The 22,182-nt window shown below is 43.1% G+C and overlaps 1 protein-coding gene across 1 annotated transcript; it reads right to left on the reverse strand.

The window, feature by feature from the left end:
• Positions 1 to 348: 348 nt before the first annotated feature.
• Positions 349 to 1,791, reverse strand: lratd1 (LRAT domain containing 1). Its single transcript, XM_053445409.1, has 2 exons — positions 1,649 to 1,791; positions 349 to 1,174 (listed from the first exon to the last, which is right to left on the reverse strand). Exon 2 carries the CDS (start codon positions 1,135 to 1,137, stop codon positions 349 to 351), a length of 789 nt encoding a protein of 262 aa, XP_053301384.1. The 5' UTR covers positions 1,138 to 1,174; positions 1,649 to 1,791.
• Between the last annotated feature and the right edge of the window lie 20,391 nt (positions 1,792 to 22,182).

The following is a 22,182-nucleotide window of genomic DNA, read 5'->3' on the forward strand; positions in this document are numbered from 1 at the left end:
CCCCCCCACCACCACCACTCAGCACGAATTCTAATGTGAAAGGGGCGTTGTCTGTTTATGTGGCCGCGCGCTCTCTCCCAGTTTGTTTTCAACACTCGCCAATTTGGATGAGAAATTCCACAGGGCGCCTCGTGAGGTCCAGACGGCAGCCCGGGGTCCGTGCGTGACAAGGCAGACAGTCCAACAACCCAACAGGTCCTTTTTTTTTGCATGTGCGTGCGTCTGTGTGCTTGTATGTGCGCAAAAGAAACTGTGCGTCCGTGCGCGCTGGCGCAGACGAGGCAGCTTGATGGGGGAGATGGGGGAAAGGCTGGTGGAGGGGGGGGGGATATCAAACGGAATCCCTGATCACTCCTTGCCCCCGTTAACCAGAGACAGCTCTTTGAGAATTCCACTGGCGTCCACTCGCCTCCTCTCCCGGATCATGTCCTCCAGGCTGCGAAAGACCAGAGTGTGCACCCCGCTGCCGGTCAGATGCACTTTGAGGAAATACTGCTGCTCCGCCGAGTGCACCTCTCCTCCGGCTTTAAACTCCCGTTTCCCAAAGCGACACCAGGCTGCGAAACTTTCCGGGTTGGTCCAGCATATCTCCTCGCTGCGCAGGCCCAGGTGTCCCGCTGCGTTCTGCATCACCAGGTCGGGGGGGAGCGGCCGGTACCGGTACCGATTGTTCACTATCCTCCCGTGGCGACCGCTGCTGATCTCAAGCAGGCTGTCCTTTCGGATCTCGCCCTTGTGCAGGTGGATGACCTGGTCGTCCTGCTCGTAGATGGCCCAGTGGGGGGCTTGCGCCGTGGCCACCAGCTCCAGCAGGTCCCCCGGTTTGCACATAGTCAGCAAAGTTTTGGCCGAGTACACATTCAGGTCCTCGTTCTCCCGCAGCTTGGAGAAGATGCATTCCTGGGAGCGGAACGCGGAGTACTCCACCTCGCTTACCGAGAACGGTCCCTCCTCGGCCGGGCTGTGGTCCTTGGTGAAGCCGCAGTCAGACGGAGTGCGGTCGTCCACCTCCTCCTCTTCGTCAGAGAAGAAGTAGGCGACGCCGACCCGAAGCTCGTCCTTCTCCAGCCCGGACGGATCCCCCGTGGGCAGCTCGCTGTAGTTGAGGTGGGTGATCCGATCCAGTTGATTTCCCATCAATGACCTGGCAAGGCAGAGGCATGGACTGCGGTGTCTGAAAGAGAGGATGAAAGATGGAGAGATAGAGCGACGTGTGTCAATAGAGTAAATGCAACGTCGAGCAAAATATAGTCACTTTCACGGGGCGCCACACATTAAGCACAAAGCCCTGGCTTCTTTTAAATCCCTATGGGCAGTTGATAAGAGAGTAGGCTACGGAAGCACTCAGCACTTCCCAGCAGACAACAAATAGACAGGAGCTCTCGCTTGTTATTGAGCCGAAAGAGTACACAAACATAATCAAGGATCCTCGGTCCCTTGTGCACTTTACACCCATTAGCCAATCATTAGTTCCAGAGGAATGTAAAAAGAGACGGCTGCTCCGCATGCAGGAGAATGAAGCGAGGTAAAAGGGTCTGAGGTTTCTGCGTAAAAAGAGCGTGGAGATGGACCGGAACTGTATATAAAGGCCAGTGTTGTGCCTTTACGCACGGCTCCGAATGAAACGAGACCAAGAAAAACAGGATACCTGTGCGCTCCCCGGGCAAGCGGTTAAATATCCTTGTTGTCCATCAGCACAGAGGGCTGCACGGTCCCCTGCTCTTCTCCTTCCCTCTTTCTTCTCACACTTGGGTGTCACGCTTCGCGCCGAGTACCGGCCGCTCCGGCTGTCGTGCGTGCCAGTACTTCACTTTTTTCAGCGCCAGCTCCGTTTAAGTACCAAGGAGAGCTCTGCCTCGGCTGGCGCGCTCCGCCCTCACAGGGTCTCACTGGTGCACAGAAACGGGTCCGTTACGCACTGAGCCAATGGAAGCCGCGGAGGCGCACGCCCGTCAAGCAAGCAATCCAATCGAGTGCGAGCAGGGCGGCAAGGGGCGATAGGCGGCTGTTACCGTGGCATGGTTTTTGTTGTCAGAGGGAGCTGTGGAATTCTCTACATGATCAGCGGAGTCCGTATAGGCAAGTTCAAGGCAGCAGTCACCGGCGATAAGAGGCTGCATATCTCGAGAAGAGCATATGAGAGGAGCTGGAGCTTTTTACTGCGCTCTGATGTGCCATAAACATCTCTGCTATCTAGAAAAAAAACAAACGCTCCAGAGCTGCGCCCTTATCGCGCGCACACTGTTGCTGTAGGACATAACAAATGTGTTTCCACCTTTCCTGAATACACGAGTAGCTTCTATCCTTCAGCCCCAATGTTTAACTAGTAGAATGATTACCACACATCTGTCATTGTATTTGTCTGTGTGTGTGTGTGTGTGTGTGTCTGTATGTGTTTGTGTGTGTTTGTGTGCGTTTGGCTGGAGGGAGGGAGGGAGGGGCTGGAGGCAGGTGTTTGTGCGCAAGGTGGGAACAAAAGAAAGGACTACACACCGGGTGATTAATACAAACTCTATCATATTTTATTTTGCATTGGTGACATGTGTAGGAGCCGAATATGACTAGAATGAAATGCATATCAGATTTCAGCCAGCGAGTCACTTTTGCATGCATAATGTAGTGTTACTGTGCTTGGAAGATAAATGTGCGTACACTTGTGTCATCCACACTCTGCTGCCACCTCTCCTTTAATCACCACTGCCCAGAGCAGAGAGCCACCTTGCCTTTTTTCAATATCCAGCCTTTATGTGGAGGTGCAGGTTTTGTTCGTCGCACTGCACATCAGAGATCTCTTCATCTGTTTCCCCATTTTCATTTTCCTCCACCTGGCAGCATCCAAAGATCTCCAGTAAGCGTATCTCTCTCTTCTTGTCCTCACCCAGATGGTGTGGAGATAGCAGCTCTCCAGTTGCTGACATGGAACAGTCCCTGGTCTTAGTTTCCGCTGGTGACAGGCAGAGCCGGATGGTGGCCGTCTTTCCCTCTAGGTGAGATATGATTGTGTTGATTTAACACCCTCTCTCCCACAAACACACACACACTCACAAGTCCACACACTCCTTGAGCTATGTGTACATCCTTCTGCATTGTTTACATTTTCATGAGAGAGTGAGAGAGGGAGGGAGCAGGTGTGCATGTATCCGGCTGATCGCCTTTTAATTAATAACTGGAGTTGTTTATAATGTTGTGCTTTGTGTGTGTCCATGTACTAAAAGTCACACACAGAAGTCGCACACAGAGGGAGATATACAATATATATGAGATTGATTTAAATTTTTTCACTCCATGGGCACGAAGTCGGCCCCCGAATACAGAACCACACACACACAAGGTGTCACGGGACTGTCAGTTTCTTTGGCCATGTGATCCCGCCACCTATAATCTATGAGCAGAAATGAGTTTCCTTTGTAGACGCCACCCTTTGCTGGACACACACACACACACACACACACACACACACACACAAATACCCACAGAACTAGCTATCCCTCACATTCTTTCTGTGTCTCTCTCTCTGTCTCTTTTACACACACACACATAATCATATATGCGGTTGGTGTAATAATAAGGCAGGGTGCAGACAGTACTGGAATAACTACTGAGACAGGGTGATATTTCACAACCCCAATAATTGGATATGACTCGATTCCCTAATTACTAGCTAAATCATATACGCCGCAGCGCCATACCATGCGGACAAAACAAACGCTCAGCTGTACACAAATTCAGTCAACATCAGTGTGTGTTTGTGTGTGTGTGTGTCAGCAACTCACAGAGCTCCTCTCCTGTGAACACAAATGTACAAATTCATTCACAATTTTCTCTGTCACTTCTGCATGATACCGTAACATGTGTTGTACCCATACACGCACCATACTTTTGAGTACGAGAGTGAGACAGCCTTCCTTGTACCATATAAATGCAGTATGAAGGTTGTGTCTTTTATGAAGATCAGGCTCCACACATCAGAAGAGAGGCTTGTGTACGTCTGTTTTGTTTGAGTCCTACAGATCTTAAGTGCGTCAGTGTGCATGTACCTCTTTTTCTGAGTGTTAGAGCTGCAGCACACTGAAACATGTCAATATCTCACCTATAACTAAGTATGTCGGTGGTTTTTAGACTATATAAAGATGGATGACGTATCAGCTGCCTGAATGTGTAGCCAAAGCATCTTGATTGCCCTCTGGTGGCTTGCTGTAGTATAGGTTGTAAATCCAGGCTCCTCATGTTAGTGGACGGGACATGAACCAAACAAATATATCAAAGTAGACGTTTAATAAACTTTTCTCGAAGATAGTTTCTGGGATTTTGGGTACCAAACCAATGTTTGTCCAAGAGCTCATGTTTCCAGTAAGTTTTTAATTTTTATTAATTATTTGATGGTATTAAAATAGGGTGAAATGTCCTGATTGACAGCGGAGACAAACTCATGATACTGTGGTTCCATCCCCTGATCGCACAGACTCGGGGCTCCATATGATAATCCATCGGTCTTGGATATTTTGGCCTCATTTCTGGATAGTGGGAGGAAGTGGAGATACACTTCCTCCATCTCCACAAGGTCTATGATTCAGCTTTTGACTTTATTAAAGTATTGTGGTGTTGGAAAATGAGCTGCAGTGTAAAAGTATTCCAGGTGGGTTCATTACTGCCCCGAGAAAAAGCCTTTCACTGTTGTCTGTATTACTTGCAGTTATCTCTCTTGTTAGTTGTGTGTGTAGTTGCTGTATCTCTGTCTTTTGCTCCTGATTTCTTAAGTGGCTGGGTGTTTCAGGGAGGTCAGAGAGCAGGGTCAGCTGGAGGCAGTGTCAGGCAAGAGATGTGCATCCCGCTCAACGCTGCACAAGACTGAGTCAGGGGTCTGCTGTTTGATGTGAATTATTAAGTTTCAGTCTAAAGTGGTGGTAATGGAGCAATGAGCTCGCACACCTTCAGTTCCAACCATTCAAATCTCCCACGGCTTATCCTTGTCTTTAGAGCCACTGCTCTCTGTGTTCTCAATCTGGCAATATTGTGACAGTGCGAAAAAGTTTGAGAAAGAGCCACCACAAAGGTTTCTCCCGAGAGGAAAGGGAATATCATTTTTGTGGAAATAAATATATGGCGCCATCAATTAAGAAAGTGCTTGGGTAGTGAGTTTTTCTGGTTGCTGGGAGAGTTGTTGCCCAGCGTGAGAAACAGAACTGTGATCTATCAAGTCAAGAGCCAAACGGAACAGGCAGCAGCAAAAATGCTGCAGCTGCATCTACAATTACTTTGCAATTACCTTGTCTGTTTGTGTGTCATGGTATATAAAGACACTTATGTAAATTATTCACAGCAGCACTTGCATAGGTAGAATGGCTGGTGTAATGCATTTTCTCCTATGGATGTGGAATTATTGCAGACTCAAATTGACAGTGTTTTTATTGCAAAGTTTTTGAGTCGTGTTAGATGTTAATTTTTGTATATATTCACGCATTTGCCAAAGATGAGTTCTTATTTCATTTGTTGTTTGAGGGCATGTGTAAAACATGAAAAAAAGGGTTAGGCTTTTGTCAGAAAATGCTGCACAAAAGCAATTATACCCTCCAGCATATCTTTTCTTTATGGCTGTAATTTAAGGTGCGTATGTGCTGCAGATGGCAGACATCAACATCAGCATCATATCTATAATCACAGCCAAGACTTTCCCACGGGGGGTATTTCTTCACCTGAGCCTCTTAATCTCGGTGGGATAGAAGAGTGGAGCCTGGTGTCTTCGCCAGGCTTAATAAAACACTAAGCAAGCACGTGGTCTTTTATGTTATTCTTTACAATATTATGCTATGTTAAGCAACTAAGTGTTGTTTTATTACATGCTTTATGTTATGATGTTATGCCATACTATGTTATGGTATGCTATGATATGTTATTGAATAAAAGGAATGCTATGTTTTGCTCTTCTCTGCTCCGCAATGTTTTGTTATGCTATGCTATTTCATGCAATGTTATACTATGCTATGTCACGTCAAGCTATGCTGTGCTATGTTCTGTTATGCCATATTATGTTATGCTATGCCATGCTATGTAATAGTATGCTATGCTATGTTGTTTGTATAGCTATATTATTCTGAGCTATTTTCTGATCTTCTATGTTCTACTATGCTATTTTATTGTATGCTATATTACGTCATATCATGTTGTGCTATGCTATGATAGGCTATGCTATGATAGGCTATGATATGCTACGCTAGGCTGTGCTATGCTATGCTATGCTATGATATGCTATGCTACTTGTATTGTAAAGTTTGAGACTGGTTTTTTTTCAGAGTCTAGTCCATGTCCTTACTTTCATTGTCAGCCCCCTTTATTTGGACTAAAATAAACACTGGTCCAAATCAGCGTAAATAACCTGATACGTGGCAAAAATCTTACTGGCAATCAATTAGGCTGTCAGAGCATATTAATTATCCCATAATTGGAAGATGCCATGTTGGAGCATCGTCTGTTTCTATAAACGATAGGAGAGAGACATCTAGAGATAGCGGACACTGCAATACTGTAGATGACAGTTTAAATAGCTTGTTTGGTCATGTTCCTATACTCACCAAGCATGCTTGCATAAGGACAGTATAGCTTTAATATATGTTCAGTAATGTAAAAGCAGTTGAGTCTTTCACCGTCTTAAACACTCTGGTTTACATCCAGGCAGTCACATAAGGCGTCAATTCAACAAGGGAAGAAATTGGAATGGTTTGGTCATGAAATGATTATTTTGCCAAGAGGGGGGATTGAATTGGCACAAGTGTGTTTCTGTATAACACCAGTTCCAAAAGTGTCCCTCCATGCTCCATCCGAGTGCAGCCCGTCCGCCCATTGTGATACATAACAGCTTCATCTGTCTGTCTGTGTCTTTATCTTTGTTTGCACAATGTCCATCTCAAAATGGATAAATGTGTTTGTTTTTTGTGTTTTTGTTTTCAGCATTCTACAGGTTTGTTAGGGGGGGGGGGACTGAATTGAAAGTTGGATTGCAAGTTTAGTCATCTGCTGAGATTTTCCATTAAGCCATGATTTATTTTGGCTTTGGCATTATTTGATTTTCCAATTTGTCTGTTACTTTCTCAGAAACGTTCTGCAAAATTCATTAGTTCTATTTACCCCCTGCGACAGACAGAGACTTCCCAACATAGATGTTATATTTAATTCAAATCCTCTTCTTTTGTCTAACACCACTTCAATCCTGTGTGTGGATGGTTTTGTGAGTGTGTGTGTGTGTGTGTGTGTCATGTGTTTTGTTCCAACTCCGTCTATTTCCCACAGAGAAGCAGGTTTTCCGTCAGGTCTTATCAGCTCTCCTCAGACTGCGAGTCATTCAGTGGGCCCTCGCCTGACACATCAGAAGCCCATCGATGTGGCTGTGAATGTTAACTTGTGCGGATTCGACTCGCCTCCATCTCCAACTTAATGCTGCTACAGTCGCTCTCTTCTGAAAAGACTTGTACCTTTCACAGTGAAAGGCCTGCACGCTGAATTCTATCTCTCTCTCTACTGAACTGACAGAGGGGAATTATGGTCTAGTTTGATCTGATGTAGTTAGAAAAATAATAGAGTGAATGTTCGATGTGCTGAGTTGCCAGAAGGTCGTAGCTCACTTAAAATGTACGGTGGCATAAATCAGGTAAGATCTGTTCACCAATCGTGGTTTATCATGTGCTGAAAGTGAAACCTTTTATCTTCCCTTTTCTCTGCTCTCCTTTTAAATGAATGTAATAGCCTTATCCATGGGTGGTCAAAAGAAGTGATATACTTATCTCAAAACAATTTCACAGTATGAAAAAAAGAAACTGAGCAGGGAATGTTGCTTTATAACCCCGATTCCCTGAAATGAAGTAATTCCAAACCAGTCGTATGTAGAGCTGCAGTGACTGGACCTCCTGGGTTCTCTCTGAAATGTAAGAAACCATTCAATATCCTGTAAACACTTTGGACTAAAACGCCAGCCTAAGAATAAATCCTCTAACGACAGTATTTCATTTTGCTCACTTCAAAGAATCACAAAAGGAGGATAGCCTTTTGAAATTAATAATTACATTATATTGTTGCCTTTTAAACGTTATATTTTTGTATATAATTTTGTCAGTGGGCTTTAAACACATTTCCCCCAAACCGCTTTGACGTCATGGGCTGTTGCTCAACAGAAGAAAGGAGTTCATGGAAGAGTCTAGGAGCACATTAACATCATCACTACCATCTGACGTCAGACACCTTACCAAAGAGTGGAAGCTCCAGCCATCGAATGAAAGAGGTTAGTGTTATATAGTGATTAAAGTCTCTTTGCAAAGCACCTTTTGAAGACACGATAACAAGTTCTTGACACCAAAAAAGAAAATACACTAAGGAAAATAGCAAATCACAACAAAAAAAACGACAAAAACGAGTACAAAATATATAGTACAATATATAGGTAATATATGTTCAATAATTTAGATTTGATTCGATTGGGAAGGAGCATTGATCCTCAAGAGATTATTCATTCAACACATTTTGCTTATACAGCCTTGGACACACTGACCCAATTTGCAGGATCCTGATGCAACTGTTGGGAAAATTATTCGAGGATTACTTTAAGGAAAATACTAAACCATGTTTCAGAAACTATCACAAGAGGCGGTGTTCATGGACTCTCCTCCTGAAACATGGTAAACACGACCCCTGTTGAAGAAGCATAAAATGTAGTGCAAGGCAATTTTGTTTCAGGCACCTTTCACACAGGGAGGAAGAGGCACGGTAATGTACAAACAAAATGTCAAGCAAAATAAATGATTGAAAAGAGAAGTAAAAATAGATGAAAAGATTAAAACAGGTTAGAGAAATAAATAGGTTAGATGTATATGAAATTTTTAAAATAGGTTTAAAGCTTAATAAAAAGGGAATAGATGTAGAAATATGTACGATAACAAAATAAAAATTTTAATAAAATAGAGGTTTGACCTTGTAGAAAAAGCTGGGTGAAAGTCACTTCTTCAACCTTTTGCAATGGATGGAGCATTACTGAGATCATCAGGCAGTTGGTTCCAGGGCTGTGACTAAAAGCTGCTCCTCATGTTTAGATTCTACCCTGGGTACCACGAGCAGACCACTCCCCACTGATCTCAGGTGTCTTGCTGGGTTTTATTGGACTGACGTGACTGTTGTGTATTTGGGAGCAGCTCCACGAGGAGATTTAAACATGAGCAGTAAAACTCTAAACTCACTCCGGTGGCTTCCAGGCGGCCGGTGTAGAGACTTAAGAACAGGGGTGATGTGAGCGAGAAGACAATGTGAATGAACAAGGTAGAGTTAGGTGAGGGGCACTTAGTTCAAGTCCAACATGAAGTACAGTGCTGTGAAAAAGTATTTGCCCCCTTCCGTTTTTTTTCCTTTTTGGCATAATTGTCACACTTAAATGATTCAGATCATCAAACACATTTTTATATTAGACAAAGATAACCCAAGTAAATACAAAATGCAGTTTTTAAATCATGTTTTCACTTATTAAGGGAAAAAAGCTATCCAAACCCACCTGGTCCTTTTGTGAAAAAGTAATTGCCCCCTAAACCTAATAACTGGTTGTGCCACCCTTGGCGGCAACAACTGCAATCAAGCATTTGCGATAACTGGCAATGAGTCTTTCATGTCGCTGTGGAGGAATTTTGGCCCACTCTTCTTTGCAAAATAGTTTTAATTCAGCCACATTGTAGGGTTTTTTAGTATAAATGGCTTGTTTAAGGTCCTGCCACAGCATCTCAATCAGATTTAAATCAGGACTTTGACTAGGCCACTCCAAAACAATCTTCTTTTTTTTTTTAGCCATTCAGAGGTGGACATGCTGGTGTGTTTTGGATCATTGATGCCATTTTGGCCCAGTCTCTTTCTTATTTTTGAATCAGGAACACTGACCGTAAATGAGGCAAGTGAGGCCTGGAGTTCCTTAGATGTTGTTCTCAAGTCTTTCATGACCTCCTGGATGAGTCGTCGATGTGCTCTTGGGGTAATTTTGGTAGGCCGGCCACTCCTGGGAAGGTTCACCACTGTTCCAAGTCTTCTCCATATGTGGATAATGGCTCTCACCGTGGTTCACTGAAGTCCCAAAGCCTTAGAAATGGCTTCGTAACCCTTTGCAGACTGATACATGTCAATTACTTTGTGTCTCATCTGTTTTTGAATTTCTTTAGATTGCGGCATGATGTGCTGCTTTTTTAGATCTTTAAGCCTACTTCACTTTGTCAGACAGGTTCTATTTAAGTGATTTTTTTTATTCAACAGGTCTGGCAGTAATCAGGCCTGGGTGTGGCTAGTGAAATTGAATACAGCTTTCCAAAAAATGTTGTTAATCACAATTCATTCATGATTTATCATGGGGGGGAAATTACTTTTTCACATTGGGCCAGGTAGGTTTGGATAGCTTTTTTCCCTTAAAAAATGAAATCATCATTTAAAAACTGCATTTTATATTTACTCTGGCTATCCATGTCTAATATTAAAATTGGTTTAATGATCTGAAAGATGTAAGTGTGACAAATATGCAAAAACATAAGAAACCAGGAAGCGGGCAAATACTTTTTCAGAACACTTCATGTATATAGAAATGAAAGAAATAGTATAAGAAAGACACGGATGCAGAGGATATGGTTGAGACAACATGAGGGATTCACACAGACAAACATACTCAACCTGACACTTCTAAAAATGAATAGTTATTCTTTTAAAAATAAATATACTGTCAAGACTTTATACTATTGTTCAATTTATCTATGAAATACACCTTTCCTGATTTTATTTTTTATTTTACCTGCTGACTTTGCTGGTCTGGCCAAACAATTTTCTTTTTTTTAATTTTCTTTTTTACCTTTAATCTCTCCCTCTTTTACTCGCTCTTCATTAATTCCCCCTCTTCCCCTTTATCTCTCTCTGGTTGGTTTAGTCCATTGGTATGCAGGGTGATGTTGGCTGGTGTTTGCAAGGGAAGGATAAAGCGGTAATCAGTGCCAATGAAGCAGCTCTTGTCCCAGAGCTCAAATGTGCCAACATCAGCAACACCACCAGACCGTGTGTGTGTGTGTGTGTGTGTGTGTGGTTGTGAGCGTGTGCCTCTCAGTATGAGATTGAGGGTGCGGTATCAAAGAGGTCAGACAGAGGTCATTTCCGTGGACACAAATGTTATGTTATTCCTTGTGCACAAAGCAGCTGTGCAATACGATCGCAGCCATCCAAACGTAGCGGTCAGCTTCCCTCTTTTAAGAGTCCTCTCTGAGTTTTGACCACACTGAATCAATCGGGAGAAGGAATCGATCCAGAGATTGTTATACCCACTGCACACACATTTTGCTCGTACAACCTTGAACGCTCCGACTCAAACTGCTGTGGCTGATGCAACTGTTGTGAAATATATTTGGAGGATGGCTGTAAAAATAAAGCACAAGATGCAGTGTTTATTTTTGTGTTTGGTTAACATTGCTTGTAGAGGCATCGACTTAAATAAACAGCACAACAAAAATTGATGTGCAAGCTAAAAACAATGCAATAGTGATAATGAGATATTATTCTCACCGGAGATCTCAAGGACGATGAAGCATTCTGGTGCCAAAGAGCCCACGAGCAAGGCATCAAACCATCAAATGTTTCAGTAAATCAGCCAACTCTGTTTGAAAGACCTTCTAGCTTCCTCCGCATGTCAACGTGTTTTCAATCAAACTTCACCCGGATAAATAAAGGTTAAAACAATTAGCACTTGGAGATCAGTGGCGTTAACTCTGATTACCCTCCTACGCTGTTCAAACAAAAGCCCGCTCACCATCCAGCACATTAGCGCACATTAGCTGTTTGTGTTTTCCATTCCCCTTATCTCTGTCAGCTAAGTTGTTTTGATTGGAGCCGCTGACTGAACATCTGGCGGAGTGACAAGTGTTGACTGAGACAACTGGTCCAGCTGATGGATGATTCATGGTGAAGCTAAAAATAAATGTATCGTTTATCGGTGTCTCTTCAAGTTTCACCCTCGGCTACTTTACTGCAGTGTTCCTTATGGCTGAGGGGTCGTGTGAAGATCTCCGGCATTAAAAAACAATCAAATTGTAACAAATACACTGAAAAATATGACGTTAAAATACAATTGCAATTATAGTGAAGAATCAAAGTTGACAAAACTTTTTAGATCAAAGCTTTTCACTTCTGATCCAGTGTAATTTGATTCAGATTGTTGAAGAATTTTGTAGCGTCAATTTAAGATATGTTTTCATAGCATGATAACAACACAGAAGTAGAAATTTAAAAATGTAAGACACAAAATGTAACTCTGCCAGGAAACAATAACAGAAGACCTAGTTTGATGAAGCAGCGCAGGATCATGGGAGTTTTACACATCACCCGCAAGTTTTATTCACCTTGTCCCCGGAAATTACAGCAGAGACGGACAAAGCCACGGGTAAAGTAGATATGAAGCAATTTAAAGGCGACCAAAATGAATATAATTTGGGATTTCTCAGGGTTTGAATATTGTTGGAAATATTGTGTACAATGTAAGTACACAACGATTCAATGAAATTTATAACGTAGGTGTTTAAATGGATGTGTCGTAACTCTTATATTTTTGTTGTAATAAATAAAATAAAATATTGTCAAAAGATAGAGGGTACTGGGTGCTCTCATTTTGCGATGTCCCTCGGCCAGGACGTTAGCGGAGTGGTGTTTTGAACTGTTTTTTTGAACGAGCTGCGTTCTCACCTCCATGTGTTTGGGTTCTTATTGACTCGCTGTGAATTGGACTGTCAGGATGGGCACAGTGGGAGTTTGTCTGTTATTATCAGGCGCCCCAGTGCAATTCCGAAGTCAAACGTGCGGTGCCCAAGGTCCACCGCACACAGTTTATGTTTTACAGAATGAGGCAGCAGTTTATACTGTTGCTATGGATTTATTTTATTAAATGTGCACATGAAGCATTTATTAAAAAGCAAACAAAAACATCAAATGTATTTCATTTATAGAGTACACATGATTGTAGATTGTTTTTATATTGGATGGTATCTTCATGAGGTTGTGATGTGAATAATTGATTTGATCTCATTATAAACTCTACCACTGTGTCTGTGTTGTTTTCTCTAGAGTGTTTACAACAGTGCCACTGAACCACCGCACCAGTGTTGGCAAAAGCATTATCTTCTCCCCAGCTAATTTAATTTAAGTTACTGTGCATTCACTTATGCACAACGACATGAAGTTCCCCTTGAGAGAGGCTTTTTTTTTACCCTTGCGCTTAAGTGTTCTCATCAGGAAATGCAGCATGATTAGCTTATGCAGCATAAATGCAAAGTATATGTAGAGAAAATGAGATTGGTCATGATGACCGATGGCAGCTGCTGTCTGAACCTGCTTTCAGACGTGCACTGAACTCACCGGATTTTCTCCTGAATTCATCTAGTGTGATTGTTTTTGACAAAGCTAACGTCTGAGTTAGATAGAATTGGTTTCTCAGGGAATGTCAGGGTGAGGGAAAACTACAGGGAATGTCGGGTTGAGCCCATGTGAGAACACAGCAGGATTATGTCTGGGGAATTCACCAGTAGCAAGTGATTGATGTGATTTTCTAACATGCAACACACTCTGAAATACTGAAATAAAAAGAATACAAAAAACTCGGGATGAAAAAAAGGTGTCCAACACGTAGAAGACGCCGACAAACAATAACATTTGATTTCCACAGGAATTTCTTCCTCTTTCTCTTGCGTTCTCTAACCAGGCCCCACTCCTCACCTAGGCTACACAGCTATTTTCCCGCTATCGTGACCTGGAGTTCATGTCTGATGACAGCTTAACTCACCGACACCATTTTTGCCCACATTCCTACATCTTAAAAGCTGTTCAGCAGTTCTAAAAACTCGGGACTGAAACTACCAAGTCGATTGTTGCAGTAACACAGAGTATGTGTTACAACAGGACTCAGGTTGAGGGTCTGTTTTCAAAAGGTGTGTTTCTTTTTCAGTGTGCCCATGCACCATGTAGTTGAGTACCGAACTGGGACTGGGACTGTGTGTGTGTGTGTGTGTGTGTGTGTGTGTGTGTGTGTGTGTGTGTGTGTGTGTGTGAGAGAGATTTAGCATGTGACTCCCTCCTGTGTGGCCCCGGTCCCCTGTCTAACACGCCAACCTAATCTGCTATCAAACAGCCCCGCAGACCTTTGCCTCGTACAATGGCTGCCTCGCCCTGATTAGTGTGTGTGTGTGTGAGAACCGAGAAGTGGGAGACAATAAGGCGTGATGTAGGGGGTTCACATCGGGGGCAAGGTGGAACATTCTTGTTATGGATTGTAGGGCCTAGAGACTGTACATACACGCACACACACATATTCATGCATGCCTGCACACACAAGTACAGAAAGATAAATTAAAAGTGGAGCTGCATTGGGGGCGTATAATTCATTTCACTGTGGTAAAGTTGTGGTGGTTAAGATACGATCCCTTCCCTAGAGCCCCCTGGTGGCTCAGTAATATGTCAGGAGCGTAGTTTCTATTATCACAGTTATGGAAGCAGTTAATTTAGGAGCTGAACCTGGGATGGCTCGTGCCTCTCGGGCCTTCGTCACGTCTCGAACGTACTCTCGCTCTCCTCGTGTTCACAGTCTGGGGATGGTAAAGCTGTAGCATGAGCTTTTTACAACATTTATTTTGGTTTCTAGCTCAAAGCTGTCGACTTAAGTACTTGGATCCAAGCTGAGAATTAAAAGGGACTATTGCTTAGCAAGAGCGTTAAAGTAGCATTAGCTTGACATCGGCTGCTGAATTCATTCTTGGTTTCCAGTGGCTCGTTCAGTGGCTGTTTTGCTACCAACTGACGATTAATGTCCGGTTATTTTCATAAAGGTGTCGATCACAGACATTGAAACTTTCTCTGTATCACCTCATCATCAGGGCCGGGAAGTGTCAGTGAAGTTCATCTCTTACTACCTCTTGACATTGTATTGTCTTTGTAATAAAGACTGACTGTTTGTCGCAATGTGACAAAGTTCTCAGTTTATAAGACAGTTTTGTACAAAAGATAACTCGTCAAATCACTCGTACAAAATGGAACCCCTCCATTTTGAAATGTATGGTCTTTTGTTCTTTTGCGCAGTCGAGACGGTTTGTAATCACTGAAATTACCTCAATATACATATTGTAATGACAAATCAAACGAGCTAATAACTGTTTTCCTGCAGATTATGTAGCAGAGTGATTAGAAACGTGTCCATCTGAGCCTAGACTGCAGTTTTGACCTTTATTTACCTTCCTTTATTAAATAATTTTACCACCTTAAGCCATATTTAATCACTTTATTGAAATCCAGCATTTTGTATCTATTTCTTCAGCCTTGTAGTGTTTTATAATTCTGTTTATTTTATCTCATTCACTTTTTTCTCGGGACTTTTTTTGCCTCCTCTCTTGCTCTGATTTAACTTTTTCATCTTTTCATTTTTGTCCTTTGTCGTGCTTGTAAAGCCCTCTGACTTAACTCCTGTTGTTTTTTATCATGTTATATAAATGTCTGACATGACTATCGCTACTAAGATTATTCGTTATAACTCTCAAAGAACCGAGTCCTTAATATATGTTGGCCTATGTTGGTTTCTGACTTGGCTCTTTTGCTCCTTCTTTTTCAGAAGTTTGGCCAATCCTGTGATACTAAAGGCGATCCCGACTGCTGGGAAGCCAATTAACCATTTTTTAAAGAATAAGGAGACACGCCCATGTCTCTTATCCTCCAATGGAAACGGAAACTAGACAATAAGTAAACATCAACTGTGCAAATTGCAGGATGCCTCTGTGATTGTGTGTTGTCCTGCAGCACAGTGGACCCTTCCTGTGATGTTGAGACAGGGTTTGTCCCTGCGCCGGCTCTCTGCTGCTCTCTGATGCTGCTTACTGGGGTTTGGATTGCCACTGGTGTCTGTGGGGAGGCTGGCGTTTGGCTCGGAGTCACAAACTCAATCCTCTTTGCCTTGTCTTTGCTCCTTTCTTCTCCCTCTCAACCGCAGAATCACAAAATAAACAAGCCGCAGCACAAACCACAACTGTCCCCGAAGAGAGCTCTCTCCTCATTTAACCTCCCGAGACGCTGTAATCCCTCACACGCTCATAAACCCTCACAACAGCACAAACTCCCATGTTTATATACATATAATCTGCCATTCAGCAATATGAAATATCACTCCTTCAACAGCCGGGTTTTCTCCGTTCTAAGTTTCTTTGTATAGGCGATAATCACATTATATAACCATGATTATCATTGTATGGTCGATTATGTGCTTCTCTATTATTTTATTGTCTTATCTCGAGTTGATCTTCTCCTCAGAGAGAAGACAAGCACACAAATGGGTGGAAAAATTAAGTCTGTTACATAAAGGTTGGTTTGATTAAATTATTGAATAAAAATAAAAAATATAGACTTGGGCTTTGAGATGACGTTTGGCATGCAATGCATTTTCGAGGTACAAGCAGCAACCAATGCAATTAAAGCGGCGTCTCATTTGTTTTTCTCTGTTTTAGTTAATTAGAAAGTCAAAGAAGGAACTGGACAGGACTCACTCGGCACAACCACAGACGAAATGAGAAAAGTCTTTTGTAATTGTTTTTCTTTTTGTTAAAATGTCACGGCCTGAATTGAACGTCTGCTCTTCACGATTAGCATATTCTGCAACCGACTGTGATGGATATTCCATCCTGTGTCTTCCAGAGATATATTGAAAGGAGAGAAGAATGAGGACGTGTCCCTTTGAAACAAAAACTGTACTAAAGTTTCAGGAGGAGGTCTGGTGCATATCCCAGCTCTTTAAAGCAACACAATCCAGCTTTTCCACCTTAAAGCAGCTTTAAAATTTGTTTGAAGTTTCACCGACGTGGAATGGGAAGAATGGTGCCAAATGTCATTCCAGCTCCTAATCCTTGAACGTCTGTTCGTGCTCAATGGAACTTTGGGGACGGAGAGTCGCAGCTTATGTGACCAGAATCAGGTCCAGCAAGTTCCTGAATAATGTCGAACTGAGTTTGGTGGTTTTTTTACATTGGCAACTCTTCTGGTTTAGGAATGGGATACGTGAGGCTTGTTTTTTCTCTACACTCATGTGACGCTGCAGAGGGCGCTGTCAATCCCATTGTGTCTTTAACGTCTGGAATATTATAGTTCAAATAAAATCGATAACAATTAAGCCCCATCTTAAATTGCAGTTGCTCTACCAGGAAATTCTAAGAAAGTTGCCAGAGATCTTACAAACAATCTATGGTAAATGAACTATAGCGGTGCTTGCGAGTCAGTTCAGAGAGCCAAATTGATCTGCGCTGCTTTAACAGCCCACAATCCTCTGTAATACACACCCTCTCAATTTTGCGCTCTATTAAAGCTGCAAAGAATTCCCATCTTTCCCTTTGCTTGTCAACGCCTCTGCTGCCCTGCGTCAGTATCGCTGCCTGTCGGCTGAGCCCCTCCGCTACCACATCATCCAGGGGGGTTAAAGATTTAAGCTCATCACTCCCCATTACTGTAATCTTATCCAGGGAAGTGATGAAGTTGGAGCCTAACTAAACTCTATTACTATCCTACTTTTCCAATCCTATCGACCACTCAACGCGCTTTACAGTGGAGGTCACATTCATCCGTACACATACTCACTCATACAGTGCTTCTATCCGCCTTTTTTGTCTTGCCCAAGGACACTTCGGGATTCAGACTAGTGGAGCCGGATATTGAACCACCGACCTTCTACTAAGTGGAGGCTTTTCAACCCACGATGTTAATCTTCAGAACAGCTAAGGACAGTTTTATATTAAGATTAATGACAAGTCATTGTCACGAAGACCACAAAAATGTGCCTTCTCGAAAAAAAGAGAAAAAAAATGTCAGAATAGTCCATTCAGTAGCATACAGGTAAATGTGAATGAAATCATTAGCTTTTTTTTAAGTAAAAGTTGTTGTGTAGTACCTCCACTGACCTTTGACTCAGGACATTCCAGTTATTAATCAGAGTGACAGTGTCCTGTGCTGGAGCCTGAGAGCGAGCGGAGGAGGTTGTGAGATGTAGGGCAGAGAACTCTCCTCCCACAGAGCCGCCAGGTAAAAATGGCTGCACTGTCAGTTGGAGGTCACACACGGCCTGAATGAATGGATGTTTAATTCCAGACAGAGTAAGGGGTAAGAGTGCAGCTACCCGCTCTCCCCAGGGCTTCATGTTGCCTCTTAAAATTGCTGAAAGCTAAATGCAGACACACATGTACATGCTCTGGTGCACACACATGCACACACAGCGGCGTTGCTCCGAGCCTCCTCTGATTTCCCAGGTCGTCCTCCTCTGGTCTAACAGGTATCGCTGCGTGTGAGCATGTCCTCCTGCAGATGAAGTCTCAAGTGTTTCCTCTTGGAGACCTCTTGTCCTTGTCCAATCCCGGCCCCTGATCTTGAAAAACAAATGTTTTCCTCTCCTCTTTCACCCGACCCTCTCTTGTCCTCCTCCCCATCCCACTTTTGCATACACTTCACCTTTCTCTTGACTTACTCCCTTTCTATCCTTTGCCCTCTTTGTATCTCGCTTTTTTTTTTCCATTCAGCACATTACTTCAAGCCTCTCATTCTATTTCCTCTCCTCTTTTTCGCTCTCTGTCCGCCTGCTTCTCGCCCGCGAACGCCTCCTCTCCCCTTGCTGACAATTTGAGTCAATAATCTCAGGATATACCGTGTGCCTTGAATCTAAAATGGCCTTCAATTTTCTGCAGCTTGAGGTGCTTCTGTCCGCCTCTCGCAGTATTTTCCCTCCTCCTCCAGCTTCCTACGTCCATTTCCTATTCCCCCCTCTTTCATTTCTTCTCTCCCCGAATATGCTTAAAGAATGGAGAAAAAACACTCTGGCAATGTCATGCAGTATCCTTCAATATCTCAATACTTTTCTGTTTCCTTCATTCTACCCCATCAATCCCCCCCCCCACCCCCCACCCCCCCCCCCCACCACCATCCTCTCGCTGTGTTAAAGAGCCTTTGTTAAATGTGTGAAAGGAGCAGACGGAGAACTTGGCAGAATAAGAATTCAATCAGTGAATGCCACCAAAAAAAAAAGAAAAATAAGCACAAAAGGTGAACGTTGGCTCAGCCAGACAATAAATCCACGAGTGCTCTGAATGACAGTGGCATCTTTTTCAAAAATACCTCCATAGTTTGTGGTGATTGTGTTATTCACATTCGCTGTGAAAACATTAGCCGGCCCGTTACACAAATAGCATTTTTAAATTACTCTTTGTGTGTAAGTTGACTCCGTCTGTTCAGCTCCAGATTAACCAGTTATCAGTGGGTAGAATCTTAAAGCTGTATATGAATGATTAACATAATTGTTACAGTTGTCCTCACTTATGAAATCCACAACTTGTCGATATAGCTTGTGGTGTTTCAAAGAAAGAAATGATTTGAACGAGAAATAATAACTTACTATATATTCTGATGCTATTCGTATTGAGCTGCTCTAAGTATATATAGTGCTTTAATTTGGGTTATTGTTGTCTGACTAAGAGGTGAAGGTTATTTTTCTGTTTGGTTTAAACACATTAAGCCTTAATGTAAGAACGACCAGCCACTCGTAGCAGCTTCAAGGCCACAACTTCAAACCACAACATATCAGAACAGATTATTTCCCCACCCCCCCTCCTCCCTGGTCTTATGCAAACGTTTTGTGTGCAGGTGATCCTGAGGCAAAGACCAAAGAAAAAGGCTTTGGCCTTAAATACTCGAGGTGAGTGAATGAATGATCATTGAGGGAGGAGGTGCGTGGAGGAGCAGGAACCAGGGGTCAAGGCCAGTCGGCAGCACACACTAGCTTAGTGAAGGCTGAACCATAATGAGAACATCTGGTCTACGGAGAATTCCCATGATCTGCGTCGCCAGCTCGGCCCTCCCTTAATGCTATTGCCTAGCAACAGCTCTAGTTATTCAAGGTCCAATGCCCTTTATTATTATTATTTTTTCATAAACAGGTCGACTGTTGGCTGTTTGGTCTGATTCTTCCATTTAAGAGTGTAAACATTGCAATGGATGTCTTGTCGTTTGGGGCGATTATCTCTCTGAACAATGATTCATGACCAAAGTGCAATGAATCCTGGGATAGGTTGGCTCGGGGGGGAACCTTGGAAGGACGCGTTGGAGGAGCCATCGAGGTGGGACAGCCTAGTCGTGCCACTGTGACGCAATCAGTCTTCAAATGCAGTCTCAGAAGGAAGTGTCTCCTGAATTGAGACACAGTTGGTGGGAGAACAAAACACGGGGGGGGGGGGGGGGACACAAACATCCAGGAAATGAGGCAGAAGGTGCCCAAATACTATAATCCTTACAAAAGCAGTCAATTGCTCTCCTGTTTACTTTTGATTGTTTCTTAAAGTTGCCTTTTGTTTCAAAATGGTGAAAATGAAATTTCATGAAATATCAAATGCTTTCTCTGATTCGTCTTCAAACAGAATGCGCAGTGGGTTTGGTTGGACGTCTCTTTGGCGTTGGCCTTTTTTTCTTTAATGTTGTTGTTCTGTATCTCTGAGGACCTGGGTGAATGATTAACAAACATAATCACGGGGGCCTCGTGAAAAATTCAGACTTGTGTTGTTTTTCCCCCCTCCTCTGTAGCTGCAGCAGCGTTCTCTCATACTGTGGTCTGTGCCTGTAGGCTCCACTTCACACACAAGCTGTCATGTGCAATGAATGCTTGTGATGAATGCCGCGGCACAGTTTCCTATTCACCTTTCAGCGCGGCTGGTTTGCAGAAACTCTTTATGTACGTCCAAGATGGAGCCTTGACAGGGTTCCTCGGCACATACCTCATGAATATGTTTACAGTGGAGCGTGTATGTAAGGGATTGTGCGAGCCCGCTTGCATCTGGCACCTTTAATATCTCGCTTTGTGGCTGTTTGTTTAGTTTCCTTGCTTTACCTGTGCGAGATTAGACGCGTCTGTTCCAAGCTCTGTGCAGGGACTCGTTTTGTTTCCCGATGTCTCCCACCCTCCTTCTCCTTCGCCTCTTTCCACATCGCCCTCCTTCCCTCCTTCCCCCTCTCTTTCAGCGTTTCCTATTTTCCTCTTGCTGTGATATTTCCTCACCGTGTTTTGCCTGTCGTGCGTTTTGCTGTTGTGCTGTCAGTTCAGCCAGTCTGTGGCCTGTGCTACTGTATGCATATGCAATTTCATTACTGGTGCTCCCCGCTGACAGCGAGTTCAGCTCGGTATGGCCCTCTGCTTCTATCTAATATCCCTGGAGATATTGTCTTGTGTAGTTTTTGTGTGTATGCGTGCGTGCGTGTGTGTGTGTGCGTTTGTGTTTGTGTGTGGAGATTGTATGTTCTGAGCAGATGGCTTCTCGAGCATATTTCTGTGTTTTGTAGGTGGACAGTTAATTGTTATTGTCGTATTTATGGATTGCAATAATTATATATTGAACGGATAAAAAACATGTCAGACCCATAGAAAGATTTTCTCTATATACAGTCAACGGTCTCCTGAGAGTCGATCTGAATAATCAATGCAAACAAATCTAAAAACTTACGTACGTACAATCTAATGTCATCTTCACTCGATTGAATGTAATTCTCACGTTACCTTGGGATACTGTTGATCTCGAGAGACAGATTCTGGAAGTGAATATGTAGAATCTGGGGCAGGAAACTTTCTGGGTTCCATTTCTAGCTCGACCACGCTGTCAGCCTTTTATCTGCATTCATATGAAGAGAGCTTTTTATAAAGCTTAGACAATTGCCATCTGAACCTAAAACTCCCTAAAAAATAAAAAAGTGGGTTTTCTTGTTCTAAAAATTCGTGTGATAAAAGAAACTGGTTGAACTGTACAGCAGGATATCCACTGTCTACACTGAAAGCCTCCAAATATTGTCTTACCAATTCAAATAAGACTGTATATATAATTTTTTTTAGATCATATGTGCTCAGGGCACCATGGCTCATGAGCTGTGTTCATCCAGTTGAGCAGAACGTGACAGACAGGCGGTGAGAGGCTGAAGTGGAACAGACACATGGACAGAATGGCTCTCGGTGGGGGGACAGTCCTAATCTCTCTGTGCGCAGACAGGTCGTCTTTGGAGAGACAGCCGAGGCAAAAGGCGAAATTAAACTTGAAACGTACACTTGTTTGGCACCGGGCGACCATTTGCATTTAAATGTGTGTGACCTTCCCAGCA

Source organism: Pleuronectes platessa, chromosome 17 (genome assembly GCF_947347685.1).
Source record: "Pleuronectes platessa chromosome 17, fPlePla1.1, whole genome shotgun sequence".
Taxonomy (NCBI): domain Eukaryota; kingdom Metazoa; phylum Chordata; class Actinopteri; order Pleuronectiformes; family Pleuronectidae; genus Pleuronectes; species Pleuronectes platessa.